Source organism: Pezoporus occidentalis, unplaced genomic scaffold (genome assembly GCF_034315485.1).
Source record: "Pezoporus occidentalis ecotype Australia unplaced genomic scaffold, CSIRO_AGI_Poc_V1 ctg133, whole genome shotgun sequence".
In the NCBI taxonomy this organism is placed as follows: domain Eukaryota; kingdom Metazoa; phylum Chordata; class Aves; order Psittaciformes; family Psittacidae; genus Pezoporus; species Pezoporus occidentalis.
Window position 1 is genome coordinate 1,711,069 of NW_026913136.1, and position 15,976 is coordinate 1,727,044.

At 40.0% G+C, this 15,976-nt stretch overlaps 1 protein-coding gene across 2 annotated transcripts in view; it reads left to right on the forward strand.

The window, feature by feature from the left end:
- The window catches only part of TTC39B (tetratricopeptide repeat domain 39B), a 67,981-nt gene that overhangs the window by 15,132 nt on the left and 36,873 nt on the right, over positions 1-15,976 (forward strand). For both annotated transcript variants that reach the window (XM_062609010.1, XM_062609008.1), the window contains exon 2: positions 12,293-12,327. In XM_062609010.1, the coding sequence (XP_062464994.1) occupies positions 12,293-12,327 (35 nt within the window). The remainder of the gene's footprint in view (positions 1-12,292; positions 12,328-15,976) is intronic.

Genomic DNA, 15,976 nt, shown 5'->3' on the forward strand with positions numbered 1-15,976 from the left:
TCAGTCTGCAGTGGAAAACATCTAGCAGAACACAGCTCCTTCAGAACAGCCACCAGTCAGTCTACTCAGCTGTCTGGAAAAACACTGATACTTTATGCAAATATTATGGAGAACAGTTCTTAAAAAGTAAATGGGTTATATTTATAGTTCAAATCAATAAGTTTGAAATAATATATTTTTTCCTTCAGAGAAAGGAATTTAATTTTTTAGTTTTCATATAAAAAGTGATTGTACCGAGTAGAACAGAACTTGTGCATTTCAATTCCGTTCTTGCTGCCTCAAGGCTATTTCTGTTTGGGAAGGGGAAATCATTTTCCTCTTTCGTAACAGCTGTGTTGTCTCCTTTCCGTTTGAACTAAGTATTTTTTGTGTGTTTCTGTTCCTAAGCTACAAATTGTTAATACCAGGATCTAGTGTCACCGTAAGGAATCAGGCCTGTGTAGGTGGCAGAGGAGGGTTGGGGATATTTTCTCCTCTCTGTACTCCCTAAGTTGTTTCCCTGCCAAGACAGCACCAGAACACCGCATACGTTTAGTTTTTTTTGACAATAAACATTAAGATATAGTTTCATTCTCAGGTTACTTGTCTTCTCTGCTAGTTTATAAAGTGATCTTTTCTATAAGAAATGACTACGTCAAGTTTAATGAAGTTGTAGCTAAGAAGTTGCAATTTTTAAGCTCTTTATAGTGCAAAGTACTCCCAGTTCTGAGTAAGTGTCAGGAAGCAAAAAGGAGCAATATTTTAAAATAAATAAAAAGATATCTGAATATTATTTGGTTCATCAAAATACTAATTCTTTATTTCAGTGCTTTATGGATTAGCTCAAGATAACTGAGCTAATTAATTAGCTTCTGGGCCCTCTTGTTATGCTGAGTATTACTTTTAACACCTGGAAAAATACGCAGTCCTAGGTAATGTTTTTTCATGCCACTGCCCATTTAAGCAACAGTTGAATTCTGTCCTTAAGTGAAACGATCACCTGATTGTTAGTATGCAGGAAAGGTGTCTCATAATAGATTATGTTTCATAGGTTCTCAGAATTGCTTTTCTTTCTTTAGTTTGTGCAGGTTCTATCTGATTTGTGCAGACATATTACCTTACTTCTCTTGCTGCAGACAAATAAAAAAACCTCCATTTTTTCTTAGCTGCATGTATTTTGTTTTAACTGAGCAGTATTACAAGGTGAATTTTTACAGGGTGAATTTTTACAAAGTGAACTTTGGACCAGTGAGCTTTCACTGTTGCTTATCTCCATCATTCTTTTTTGTGAATCAGTAATTTCTGATATTTAACGCTTCAGTGGAGGCGGTGGGACAGACAATGTGTAGATGTTGGTTGAAGCAACATGATCAAATCCATGCAATCTGTGAAAAAGATGTTACAGGGAAAATGAGAATACTTTTGCTGGGAAAGAGCAGTATTCAGGAACTACTTTAAAATGAATTTATACATGCATTATTGGATTGAGTCTATGAAAGGGATTCAGACAGTAAATTCACTTGCAGAAAAGCATCTTTGGCTCAAGTCATAACCCATGTGTTGATTTGAACAAATTCTACCTAGATTGATGTCAGAACTACAGGTAATTGCTCTTTGTGAAACAAAAGCTGTCAGTTTCATGGGACTTGGCTGTTGTTAAACCTAGTAATTTGTGCTTAGCAGAACTGTAATGTTGTGTGCTTTTCAGACTCTTAATTTGGAGATATGAAAGACAGTGTCTGGTTATTCTTGCTGGTGTGCTCCAGTCGTTAGCCCTCTGCCTGAATGTGAATTTGATGCAGCAGAAAAAAGGAAATGATGAAAAGAATATTTACAAGAAACCAAAGAGGTCTTGCCTGGTACTGATTTTGTTTCTGTGAGTCTATTTATATGAGCCAGAGGTCGTAAGCGCTTTTGCTTTCCTGCAATTGGTGGATCAAAAAGATTGAACTTTCAAGTAGCTCTTACAAGCCTCTTGAACTATTTTCATGGGCTCTTTTCTGTTGTCTTATGTATTTGTCAGCATTCAAGAAGGCTAAATGTTAGCAAAGTATGAAATTTTACAGGAATTCATATTTAATTTCTTGTCAAAATGACCTTTTGGTCTGTTTTAGGATTGTTGCTATCCATAAAAAAAGATTGTATTGAACAGAAAGAAGCCTTGGGGGAAATTTTATTAGGAAAAGTTCAGTTACTGTCTTCCACTGACAACTGCTTTTCCTCTTTCTTGCTCAGCTAATTTTCAGCATAATATGTTTTTTTTTGGATACCCCCCTAAAAACTAAATCAGCATAGCATGTAAAAAAATGGCTTGTCAAATCCAAAGTGTTTGTCTATAGTTCCTTCAACCAAGAGAGCTTTTTACTCTTCTGAAATAACTTCCCCCCCCAAACTACGTAAACTTTGCGCTAATTATGTATTAATTAAATATAAAATTTGTGGATTTTTCTTCTGGCTGTGTTTTTTGTTTTGAGTTTTTTGTTTTGTATTATTCCTCCTCCTCTGAGATTGGTGTCATGTTAACCAGTTTGCAGAAACCAGCATCTTCCAGTTGTTGCTTGCTGTGATGGTATCTATGGGCTACTTTAGCAATTCTTCAGCTAAACTTTCAGAATCTACTTGAAAGACTAAGAAAAACTCAGTATATAATGCAAATGCAAAATGCTCGAGTAGAGAACTGACCGTGAACTTGCAGTTAGACATGCCTACATGTAGTTCCGCATCTGGGAGTTTTGCTAATTTCACTGCTGTGTAATCTGGAGTTTTTGCAGCTTCTGTTGGCAGTTCTCAGTTCAGCCAAGTCAACTAAGGGGAGAGACGGCATGTTGTTCTGTCGTATCCTTAACTAGTATTCCTAGGAGCTTGCATATTGCTATAATATCTGGTAAGATTTAAATGCCCAGTAATTGTAAGTTGTCACTCTCGTGGGTCTGGAATTTTTAGCCACCAGTTTGTGTGAGTAAGTTTAAATGTAGTCCTGGCGGAGGAAAAATTAGTATTTATTAAGTTGCGTAATAGGAAAGGGGGGGGGGGGGGGGCTATGTACTTTGATTTGTTTAAAAATTATTCTTTTTTTTAACTATTCTGTCCCATTTGGTAATAACTGTGTGGTGACTGCTGATTAACAGAAACTGTCCGGAAATTGGTTCTGTTGTAAAATTAAGATTTTATAGAAGGCTTCTCTTTCATAGTCTTAGTCCGAAGTGTGAGTGTTGTAGATCAGTTCCTTCTTATACCTCCCCCATTCTCTTCCCATAGTAACACTTTTTTTCCTGTATTCAGTATTAACAAGGAAAAGGAGATTTAGTCCATACCCCCATGTGCAGTGGATATACTATTGCTCTTTCCGTGGGTCTGGACAGATTTAGCCAGAGGGAATAGGGTCCATGTCCCGTAATTTCAGAAGGGTGCTTCTGAGTTTGTCAGATACATTTTGTTTAAAATCCCTAAATTCCTGTGAGATGAACCCCTGTACAGAATGGTAATTGTTGTATAAATGCAGTGCAAGGTGTGTTATCCTTCCTGTTAGGTTGAGAAATTTTAGACCTCTCAGAGAAGCCTCTTTCTGTTAATGTAGAATCCAGCCACTGACTTCCAAACTGGGAGCTGTGCTGCCCTCAGGCAGGTATAGGCATGAAGTATGCAGGGCAGCATGGCTGTTGACAGAGGCTGGGTTTGCTATGCATTGTTTCGACCTAGCATGTTTTTTTTTTTTTTTTAAGGGGAAGGAGTGGTGTTGGGCTAAATTACAGAAGGCAAGAGAGGGCAAAAATTGTTAGATGTACCCATGCTTGCCTAAAAATTTGATCAAAACCACCAGCACTAAAAGCATCTCAAAGTGTGTTTACTTGCTAAATATATAAACGCCTTCATAGATTCCCATGCTTTGTAACATCTTAGTATGAGGGTTTTCCAGGGAGAGGAGTTAAGTTTATGGTTCTTCAGAACTTCCCTTAAAACTATGCTGTATTTAGGCCCAATAAAATAAAGCTGTGATTAGGCAGGTAAATGCAGTATAGCAACCACATTTAATTCTGGCTAGTATCATTACACTATTGTATTTTGTAGTCTCATTTGCCCGTTGAATCAGTGTGCACACTTGTGTTGATATTTTTGAGATTATATGTCTCTTTTTCCCCTTTCTCCCCCCCCCCCTTTTTTTTTTTTCCCCCAATTCCCTCCATTATTTAGTATGGAATTCCAATCATGGCTAGTGTTCGTAGATACTATTGGACTTAGTTTTCATCTAGTTCCAACCCCCTGCTGTGGGCAGAGACACCCTATGCTAAATCATATCACCCAAGGCCTCGTCCAACCTGACCTTGAACACTGCCAGGGATGGAGCATTCACAGCCTCCCTGGGCAACCCATTCCAGTGCCTCACCACCCTAACAGGAAAGAATTTCCTTCTTATATCCAACCTAAACTTCCCCTGTTTAAGTTTTAACCCGTTACCCCTTGTCCTGTTACTACAGTCTCTAATGAAGAGTCCCTCTCCAGCATCCCTATAGGCCCCCTTCAGATACTGGAAGGCTGCTATGAGGTCTCCACGCAGCCTTCTCTTCTCCAGGCGGAACAGCCCCAACTTCCTCAGCCTGTCTTCATACGGGAGGTGCTCCCTGATCATCCTCGTGGCCCTCCTCTGGGCTTGTTCCAACAGTTCCATGTCCTTTTTATGTTGAGGACACCAGAACTGCACACAATACTCCAGGTGAGGTCTCACAAGAGCAGAGTAGAGGGGCAGGAGCACCTCCTTCGACCTGCTGGTCACGCTCCTTTTAATGCAGCCCAGGATACGGTTGGCTTTCTGGGCTGCAAATGCACACTGCTGGCTCATGTTCATTTTCTCATCAACCAGCACCCCCAAGTCCTTCTCCGCAGGGCTGCTCTGAATCTCTTCTCTGCCCAGCCTGTAGCTGTGCCTGGGATTTCTCCAACCCACGTGTAGGATCTTGCACTTGGCATGGTTAAACTTCATGAGGTTGGCATCAGCCCACCTCACAAGTCTGTCAAGGTCCCTCTGGATGGCATTCCTTCCCCCCAGGGTATCAACCGAACCACACAGCTTGATGTCATTGGCAAACTTGCTGAGGGCACACTCAATCCCACTGTCCATGTCAGCGACGAAGATGTTAAACAAGACCGGTCCCAACACCGATCCCTGAGGGACACCACTCGTTACTGGTCTCCAGCCAGACATTGAGCCATTGACCACAACTCTTTGCGTGCGGCTGTCCAGCCAGTTCTTTATCCACTGAGTGCTCCATCCATCAAATTGATGTCTCTCCAATTTAGGATGTCGTGTGGGACAGTGTCGAATGCTTTGCACAAGTCCAGGTAGATGACATCAGCTGCTCTACCCCTGTCCATCAGTTCTGTAGCCCCATCATAGAAGGCCACCAAATTGGTCAGGCAGGATTTCCCCTTAGTGAAGCCATGCTGGCTGTCACCAAGCACCTTGTTGATTTTGATGTGCCTTAGCATGCCTTCCAGGAGAATCTGCTCCAAGATTTTGCCAGGCACAGAGGTGAAACTGACTGGTCTGTAATTCCCCAGGTCATCCATTTTCCCCTTCTTGAAAATGGGGGTTATATTCCCCTTTCTCCAGTCATCGGGAACTTCCCATGGCTGCCACAATTTCTCAAATGCGATGGCCAGCAGCTTCACAACTTCATTTGCCAGCTCAGTTGAGAGTATCTAGGTGGTTAATAACTTGTTAACCCTACCTTGTCATAAATCTGGATTTCAAAGGGGTAGTTTAGATTGTCCATGTTTGCCTACATCACTTGGAAAAGAACCAGTGTTTAAACACTTAGTTTGACAAAATAATTACTAAACTTAAGGTAGTGATTTACAAAGAGTTACAGGATGTAACTCTTTTCGAAGTTACTTAAAGTTAAATGACTTAACAATGAATGTGGAAGAAAGGAGAGTTCACTTTTGATGCTATGATTTCTGTCATAATCAAGCCGCAATTGTTTCCACTTTCTATGAGTTTATTAGAACAAAAGTACAGTCACTGATAAATGGCCTATGGTAGTTTAAGGGTGTCACTCGCGTGTTGTTTTTCAAGAGGCTTTATAGGTGAATTGTGATCTGCAAATGGTTTCTGCTCTCAGTGCTAAAGAGTACAGGAACTCTGGTCAATTTTTCTGCATTAATACACTGTAAGTGTCTCCACAGAAGTGTCTGTCTTTGACTTTCCTGGATTTGCAAAACATGAGTGTCTTTAAGTTGTGTAAGCTTAGTTCTTTTTAAACCTGCTCACGTTTTGAAAATGAGGGATTGAAAAGACGTGAAATCTTTTTATTGTACAATGTACAAGAGTTAAAAAAATTAAGCTAATGTAATTCAAGAGAAATAATTTTACGACAGCTTTATTTAGTCAAATCCTATGCCAGTGTTTTTTCCCCAACTTTGTGGAAAAGTCTGAATCAGTTTATGCCATGCCATCTAGTGGCAGCTTTACTTACGATCATGCTCTTAAAATTCTTGGATTGATGTGTTTCTCTGGAAAAGGTACAATAAAAATCTGGATAGCAGCATTAGCTGGCATTATGTACTGAGAGACATGGTTGTTTTAAACATGGCTGTTAATTCTTTTTCTGAGTGGAATATCGGGGGGGGGGGGAAGGCTGTGTTGCCCTTTTTGCAGTTTGTATTTCCGTGAAGATTTCTGCTGAATGTGTGTGGCTGTTGTAACAAGGGCATGCTGGAGCAAGACCTTTGGGAATTGGTGCAGGATGGACCCAGGTCAGGTAAAGGAAATGAATGAAGGACTCTATTAAACTTGCTCTCTGTGAAGTCTCTCCAGCCATGTAAATAAAGGAAATTGCATTCCTATGCTAACACTGCTGAAGTGTAGAGGTTACAAAAGAGCTGATCAGGTTACACGCAACTTTGGGCTTGAAGGAGTTTGTGTGCAGCTTGTCATGAGTACTAAGTAAAACTATGTAGCTTGAATTAAGTAATCTTCTTTGCTGTAGACTGAAACAAGCAAGCATCTCTGGAACTTGGTTATGTCATTTCATCTATATCAGGTGGGAGCTGCAGTGTTGGGATGAGCAATTGAAGATGGAAACTTTGCTAGGCTCTAACCAAATGTGCAAGAATATGTCTGTCCATGTTTGGTTTTGGGCTGCTTCTGTACTCTGAGGAATGGGTAACTTTAACAATCACTTTATTTCTAATTGATATAATATATATTATGTAGATAATACACAGCTGGACCAGTACACGTTTGTATATTGTATAAAGCTTGAACCGTTCACAACATTCTGTATTTTATGTAACCCCTCACTCTTAATTTTTTTTTTTCTCAAATAGGCTTAGTTTACAAGTAAATTTTAACAGACTACTGGAGAAAAGTTAGTGTCTTCTGAGTTCTTCTGAAACCTTTTGTATCTTGGTAGGAACATGATGAATCCCAGAACTTGATGTAGGAGGAGCTTTTCTGGTACTTTTGTTGCAGTCCTTTCCTTTACACTTTAGGACAATGTGACTTTTTTGCTCTAATAGGCATGGAATAGAGTAGAAAGTGGCTATGCTTCTCACATAGTGCCTTCAGCTTTCTTCAATATGGAGGGAATCTGTGAGGGTCTGTAGAGCCAACTATAAACTTGTGTGAGGCAGTAAAGGAAAGGAGAACAAGATGTCAAATTGGATGACTTCTGGTACCTGTTTTGCATGCAATGGGAATGGGAAGGCACAGGGAACTTCAGAAAAACTGAAGAATTGTGCTTTTTTTGTCTGGTGTGGGTGTGTGGTTTTTTTTGTGTGTGTGGTTTTTTGTTTGTTTCGGTTTGTGGGTTTTTTTTTGTTTTGTTTTGTTAAGCATACAAGATATTGCCTTCAGTGATCTTCGTTTTAGGTTCCTTTAATCTGTTGAGAGGCTGTGATTATTCCTTGTGCTTTGGTATGTGGAAATAAACACCAAGGTTGCACTTTGTCCTTTTACATGTTTAGACATACATTAGACCATTGTGAATAGCAGGGAACAAAAGTAAGTAGGAGCCAGGCACAGGAGCTATCAGATCCTTATCTAGACAGATTTCATATTCTTTCCCATTCTTGCACATAGCTGCTGCTTTCAGGTTTGTAAGAGTGTAAACTTCTGATTGCTAACATTCCTTTACAAGTACCTGACAGTTACAAGTACCTTGACTTTTGCTTGTCAAGTTTGTTCTGTTAGTTAAAATGGAGTTGTGTCAAAAAGCTGTCAGGGTGTTTTCACAGTATCACAGTATGCTAGAGATTGGAAGGGACCTCAAAAGATCATCTAGTCCAATCCCCCTGCAGGAGCAGGAACACCTAGATAATGTTACACAGGAATGTGTTCAGGCGGGTTTTGAATGTCTCCAGGGAAGGAGACTCCACAACCTCCCTGGGCAGCCTGTTCCAGTGTTCTGTGACCCTCACTGAGAAGTTTCTTCTCAAGTTTAAGTGGAACCTCTTGTGTTCCAGTTTGTATCCATTACCCCTTGTCCTATCATTGTTTGCCACTGAGTAGAGCCTGGCTCCATCCTCGTGACACTCCCCCTTTATGTATTTATAGACACTAATAAGGTCACCCCTTAGTCTCCTCTAAACCACAGAGACCCAGCTCCCTGAGTCTTTCCTCATAAGGGAGATGCTCCACTCCCTTAATCATCTTCGTTGCCCTGCGCTGGACTCTCTCCAGCAGGTCCCTGTCCTTCTTGAACTGAGGGGCCCAGAACTGGACACAATATTCCAGATGGGGTCTCACCAGGGCAGAGTAGAGGGGAAGGAGGACCTCTCTCGACCTATTAACCACCCCCCTTCTAATACACCCCAGGGTGCCATTGGCCTTCTTGGCCACAAGGGCACAGTGTTGGCTCATGGTCATCCTGTCATCCACTAGGACCCCCAGGTCCCTCTCCCCTACACTGCTCTCTAACAGGTTGTTCCCCAACCTATACTGGAACCTGGGGTTGTTCCTGCCCAGATGCAGGACTCTACACTTTCCCTTGTTATATTTCATCAAGTTATTCCCTGCCCAACTCTCCAGCCTGTCCAGGTCTCGCTGGATGGCAGCACAGCCTTCTGGCGTGTCAGCCACTCCTCCCAGCTTAGTGGCATCAGCAAACTTGCTGATAGTACACTCAATTCCCTCATCTAAATCGTTGATGAATATATTAAATAATACTGGTCCCAGTGTACTGACCCTTAAGGCACTCCACTAGTTACAGGCCTCCAACTAGACTCAGCCCCATCGACTACAACTCTCTGGCTTCTCTCCTTCAGCCAGTTCACAGTCCACCTCACTACCTGATCATCCAGACCACACTTCCTCAATTTAGCCGTGAGGATGCTGTGGGAGACTGTGTCAAATGCTTTGCTGAAGTCAAGGTAGACCACATCCACCGCTCTGCCATCATCCATCTACCGTGTTATTTCCTCATAAAAGGCTAAGAGATTGGTCAAGCATGATTTCCCCTTGGTGAAGCCATGCTGACTGCCCCTCATAACCCTCTTATCCTTGATATGCCTTAAGATGGCACCAAGGATAAGGTGTTCCATCACTTTCCCAGGGATGGAGGTGAGGCTGACCGGTCTATAGTTACCCGGGTCCTCCTTCTTGCCCTTTTTGAAGACTGGAGTGACATTTGCTTTCCTCCAGTCCTCAGGCACCTCTCCCGTTTCCCAAGACTTGGTAAAGACGATGGAGAGTGGTCTAGCAATGACTTCCGCCAGTTCCCTCAGCACCCGCGGGTGCATCCTGTCTGGACCCATGGATTTATGGATTTCCAGATTGCTCAACTGGTCTCTAACCCATTCCTCATCGACTAAGGCAAACCGCTCTGTTGACCTGACTTCATCTAAGGTCTCAGGGGTACAGGGCTCTTCAGGACTGCCTGCAGCAGAGTGGACAGAGACAAAGAAGGCATTCAGTAACTCTGCCATCTCTGTATCTTCTGTCACCAGGCACCCATCCCGTTCATCAGTGGGCCTACATTGCCTCTGGTGTTAGTTTTGTCTGCCATGTACTTGAAAAAGCTCTTTTTGCTGTCCTTGACCCTTCTCGCCAGGTTTAATTCTAAGGAGGCCTTAGTCCTCCTAGCTGCCTTCCTACATCCTCTAGCAGCAGCCTTATATTCCTCCCAAGTGGCCAGCCCCTCCTTCCATGACCTGTAAACTCTCCTCTTCCACTTGAGCATACCCAGCAATTCCCTATTTAGCCACGCAGGTCTCCTGGCCCTCTTCCTTGACTTCCTACGTGTCGGGATGCTCTGTTTTTATTTATTTTTATGAATTTCTTCTCTTGTCTCTAGAAGTGGCTCAAGGAGGAAACAGTCTTCAGAGAAGCACTTCATTAGAAGACTCAGATCAGTGTCTAGGGTGAGACATGGGTATCAGGTTGTTCCTGTTGGTTTCTGTTCAGCTTTTTGAAACTCAGTTCAGCTCTCCTCAGAAGAAAACAATATAATGGAGTCTGATCTAAGTTGACTACCTAGTTAATTACTTTACAGTAGGTCTTGTTCTTGTACTGTAATATTGTTGACTGGTAAACTTAGTTTAAAGAGCATTTGGACAGTCTATTAATAGCATTTCTTTAAATACATTTATATGTGGCAGCTGCAGGCAGTGAAGAATATGCAATTGCAGTGGTTCAGAACTGATGTAGTAGCATATTCTATCTGTGAGGGATGATAAAAGTCCTTCCTTTTCCAACAGTTTGTTTTTTCTTCTGAATGGAGATTTTTCCTCCATTAAAAATGCAAGTAATCTTTTTCTAGAGGATGTATCTCAGTCACATAGTTTATTGCTGAATTTGTCCTGTGATTTTGCTGAGAACTCGCTCTTCAGGAAGCATAAGTCTGTTTTCTGAAGTGTTACTGAATGCTAGCTTCAAACTCATGTTATCATGCTTAAGGTAAATACCACTAAAATACTAATCCTCCACCTCAATGCCAGTGAGTATAACAATGTTCTGAGTGTGCATTGTCTTAACTGAGTGGACAGCCTTGGTGTAAGGCACTTAAGTTGTTTCTTTCATTAGTGTCAGTGGTTACATGAGCATCTCGCACAGTATTTGCCAGGTATTTTTCTTACTCCTTGCCACATCAAGTCACTGTTATTCCTGGGATATGTGAAAAAAATCGTAACGGTCTACTCCATCAAGCTTCCTGTTTTTCTGACCAAAAGAGCTGAAAGGACAGTCATAAGTAGGAAATACTTTCTGTAAGTAAAGGTAAGGTAGCAGTCTTTGGTTTGGAAAAGATTTGGATGAGATAACAAAGGTTTTCAAAATTGTGTCAACGAAAGAGCAGGTAGGAATCGATTCTTCACCGTCTTTTCAGGTTAAAAACTAAGGACTGTTAACAGTAGTGGGAGCAAGGTTTGAATAGAAATCATTATTTTATACAAAATGGGTGTCAGACTTGGGAAATTCCTTACTAAGGTTATGACTTCATGAATTAAAAAAAAGTCTACATGGGAAAGGGTAGACCTGACTGGTACTTGGAACAGACATCAACTGCAAATCACCAGGTGAACAAGTACATCAAGCACCTCAGGGTGTGGAATTCCCCAAGCTGCCAAACACTGTCAGGTGTGGAGTGGGAAGGATGTAGGATGGAGGGCTGTTTGCCGTGTTCTGTGCCACACACTTGTACAGATCAGTCTTGGAAACTGAATACAGCAGTTGATGACCAGTGAACTGAACCATTCTGACCATTTTCATGTTTGTGTGTCTCTTCCTTTATTTTAATTTGAAATTCAACCTAGGTGGAAAAAGGCTTGAATCTAGGTGGAGAGAGACATTAACGGCTACTAGTGTGTGAGCTGGCTGAATTTGCACTTGATCTGTAATGCATCCTGAACCTACTATATGACCAGAGTATGGTCAACTTGCATTTTGGCTGTATGCTTAGAACACTTTTTTTTTACCTTTTTCTTTTGTTTGTTTGTTTATGGGTATCCTGGTCAGCTAGAGCATCCTGGATACATCAGGTGTGCTGTACATATTCCTGAGGCATAAATCTCTATTGATTGCCTTCTTTGATGTACATGGTGAAAGTTTTTAAGCCTGAAAAGGAAGAGGTCTTTGGTTTAACTTAAGTGTAGTCTGATTTAGTAGGTACAGGAAGGGTATTACTGTTTCAGTAATAATTTGCACTGAAAGCATTACAAAAAGTCAACAGATTGAATATTCTGATTATTACTGTATGTTGCAGAATTAAGTGCTATCTGGTAATGGTAACTTTCTGCTATGTCACAGAAAGAGTTCCAAAACAAATGTACCTTTGATTGAAACAGTTTTGTTTTGTTTTTTTTTTTTTTTCTTTTGCAGGAAAACTTTGAAGATGCCTATGAAAATATCCCCATGTAAGTAGAGTTTTTAAGAATTTGTATGTTTTTTATTAAAGCTATTTAAACAGCGACAAAATACGGCATGCACGCTGTTCTAGGGAAGTATACTTTTATATGCATCGATGCTACTCACATTTTCTAGAACAGTTAAGGTCCCCAGGAGTTGGGAAATGAAAGTGTAATTAGGTTGATAGATGTGATGAAATATTTGTCAATGAATGTGGAAGTTGCAAAGAATTAAAAATAGAAGATTTAGTAACTGTTAGTTGTATACTGACAGCTCTAGATGATTTTGCGAGGTGAAAAAACAATAGCTCAGTGTTAGTGGAAAAACTGGATCACACATTCGTCATGCAAGACCATCATGTCCTCATGACCTACTTACCTCTCCTTTCATCTAGCTGCATCTGCATCCTCCTTAACTCCTGCATGGTCAAGAGGTAGCTTGCTTTTTTCAGCAAGCCAACAAACAGAAAGCTAAATATTACACTGTAGCCTTTCCTGCAGTAAGTACGCAGTAGGTATTTCTGCACTATCCAGATATTTCTTTTACTACTTCTTGAGTCCACTGCCTCTCTGTCAAATTTGGCTGATTGAAGCTTGCCAGTATTAAGAGCATGATGAGAGATGAGTGGGCAGTTGGCATAATTGTGTATGTTGTTTCTTTTGAAAATAGAGGGGCAGTTCAGTCTGTGAATCTTTGAGCAATAGGAATGGGATATCTCAGCTGGAATATTTGCTGCTGCTGACTTGCTTTGAGTTTTGACAATTAGCAACTTTGCTAGTTACAGGAATTATATAGAAATATGTGTATTCTTTTATATCTGGGTAGGATTCTTCACTTCATTAGACTAAGAAAAAAGTGCCTAAAGAACTGTAAAAAGCCTTGGAACATTTTGTGGAAGTCTTCAGTCTTACCTTTCTTGAAACTCTTTGGTTGGAGTTTTCAAATGACACTGGAAGTTTACCTGAGAGGAAGCCTGTTCCTGATCTAATGCCTGACCTTTCCCCATCTAGAATTAATGGTAGTTTCTTTTACTGATAATATAGTAGTAGAAATTTTGAAACATTACTACACTGAAACAATTATCAGAGGTTCAACCTGTTGGGAAGCTGTGTCTGATTTTATTTTTTAATTCTGCTGTTGATAATATTTGTCTTAAAATTTTCATATGTATCAATGTTTCAATGTCTTTTATCTCGCATAAGAAACGGGCATTGTTTTAGCTCTGTAATGATATACCTGGTGTTTGTTTGAGTGGGTTATTGCATTTTTGTTATACCCAACTGACTTTTACTAAAATCCACCTTTTTATAGAGAGTTGTGTCTACAGAGGTTCTTAGTGTTGCTTATGAGATCAGAGCTGGTTCAAATTCTGTCAAGTCAACTTGTTGGTATAGAGAATTTGGAAAAAATGTCTGGGAACCACATCTTTATAGTATTTCATACACAACTCTTCGTGTCAAATACACAGAATACTACTACTCTGTATGTGCTAGGAAATGTAAATGCTAGCAAATGGTTTTGCTAATCTAATTTGGCTTTAACTGGGTTTATTCCTTAAATATTGTTGCCTAACTGTAGATACCAGGTTGTGGAGGTTAGATGTTAAAAGGGCAATGATTTATCTTAATAGGGTAAAATCCTTCATTAAATCTCTAGTGCTGGCTGTTGTATCTGAGGGCAGATCCAGGAGGAAATTATTCTTTGCTCAGATAGTCTAAATGGATTAGATTCTTTATCTAGACTCTTTTGTGATCTTCTGCTGGTGGTGGCTACTGTAGGTATACACAGCAAGTCCAAAATAGTTTTTGTAATGAGCCCAAAATACTTGTTTTGTAGAAATAGGGAGGGTCGATTAAACAGTGTTCCATGTGTAAATGCAGTTCTTTACTCACTGGTAAGTCAGTAAAGAAAGCCAAAGAAAGAGTATTACAATAGATTGACCTGCCATTTTGCTTATAGCAAAGGCACCATTTCACCTAGTGTTTTCTGTGCCAGAGGGTTACTAAGCTTTCAAAGTACTGGCTTGATGATGACTTTTGATATATCCATTCCGTGTTTATATGTGAAAGTAAATTTGCCATTACATGGTTATGTTAACTCAAAATTGGTTAAGATTTGCATATTCTGCTGTAAAAGGAACTGAGTATTTGGAGACAAATGTTCTTTCTGTTCTGGAAATTGAAGCATCTGCCAAGAAGTTCTGGTGAAAAGCTACTTTTAACCAAATATTTCCTCATGTTTTCACTGGAGCATCTGTTTGCTTTGAGTTTTGGCCAGGTTTGTTTCACAAGGTAATGTAAGGCTGTTACCTACCAAACATCTACAGGTTTGAAACCATACATGGGCAGAACAGATTTGTGTTCTTTAGTTCTTCATCAGTGCTGAAGCAGAAATGCTTCATCAGAATCTTACTGTGGAATAACTGTGAACTTAAGTGCTGATCTTACTGAATAAATCTCAACTTCTGTGACTTTCTTTCCTCTATATATTTCTGCTATCTTATTTTTTCACCAGATTATTCAGAATTTCTTTCTGTATAATGCAGAGATCCATGTTTTCTGTTGCCAGATATTTTGTAAATTATCTCTGGTTTTACAGGAAGATGATTAAAAGAAGTTTGAGTTCTCAACAATTTTTAACTGTCACAATATTATGCCTAGCATGTACAGACCTTGTCACTGCTATTTTGATTTCTCTATTTTTTTTCTCTAAAGTTCTCAATTTGTTATGAACTTTTATGAAATGTTAATTGTATTTGGATTTTCTCCCATCTCATTTTACATGCTGTTCCTAAAAATGTCATCTGTATGTGACAGGAATAAGTTACCATCAGGTTATATTGCACTTTTCCATGGTACTGCTTGCCATGCAATCTTGAGGTAAAGGCAAGATGGTGTTTTCAGTTACCACCCCATTATCAGAAGCTTCTACAAATGAAAAACAACATTTAGAGTAATTACAGTAAATACAGTAATAATGCTGTATTGTGGTAGCTGCTTATGTATGTCTATAGGAGATGCTCTGTAGTTGTCTTTGGGAAGAAACGTAGTAGTTTATCTGACGCTACAAACAGTTCGCATGCAGAGGTAGTCTTCATATTGTGCTGTTTGCATAGAAATTTCTGATACCAGACATAGAATTATGGCATCGTTGAAAAGATGGTGAGTTCTCATTTAAACATGTTTAAAATAAAAATAAATATTAAGAAGATGGAAGCTAGAATTCTGTAGAAAAGCAGGCAGGTGATTTTGATGAATAACTGAATTCTTAGTATTTTCCTTATCAGTATCAGCAGAAAGAGGCATATTTCATTGCTATATTATCATTCCTTTTTTGCATTCTCTTTTTCCTACCCAAAGCTGGATACCGTTAATCCTTGATCCTACCAAAGCAGCTCTATGTGGTATTATTGGGGTGATAGATTAAGGGCCAGAAGCGTTTAAGGAAGTTAGAGCAGGTTATCCGTGTAATCTCAGAAGTGTAGTTAAGATTTCAGTTATACCTGCACATGTGTGTATTTTGTCAGTGAATGAAATGGAGCATCTGAGGAAGTAGTCCTAAATTCAAGTTTGAATTCCGGGTGCTGGAAACTTTTCAGAACACTGCATGTCTCTGTAACTTTGAACTTGGACTCTGACATTGTCTTAAGATGGCAAG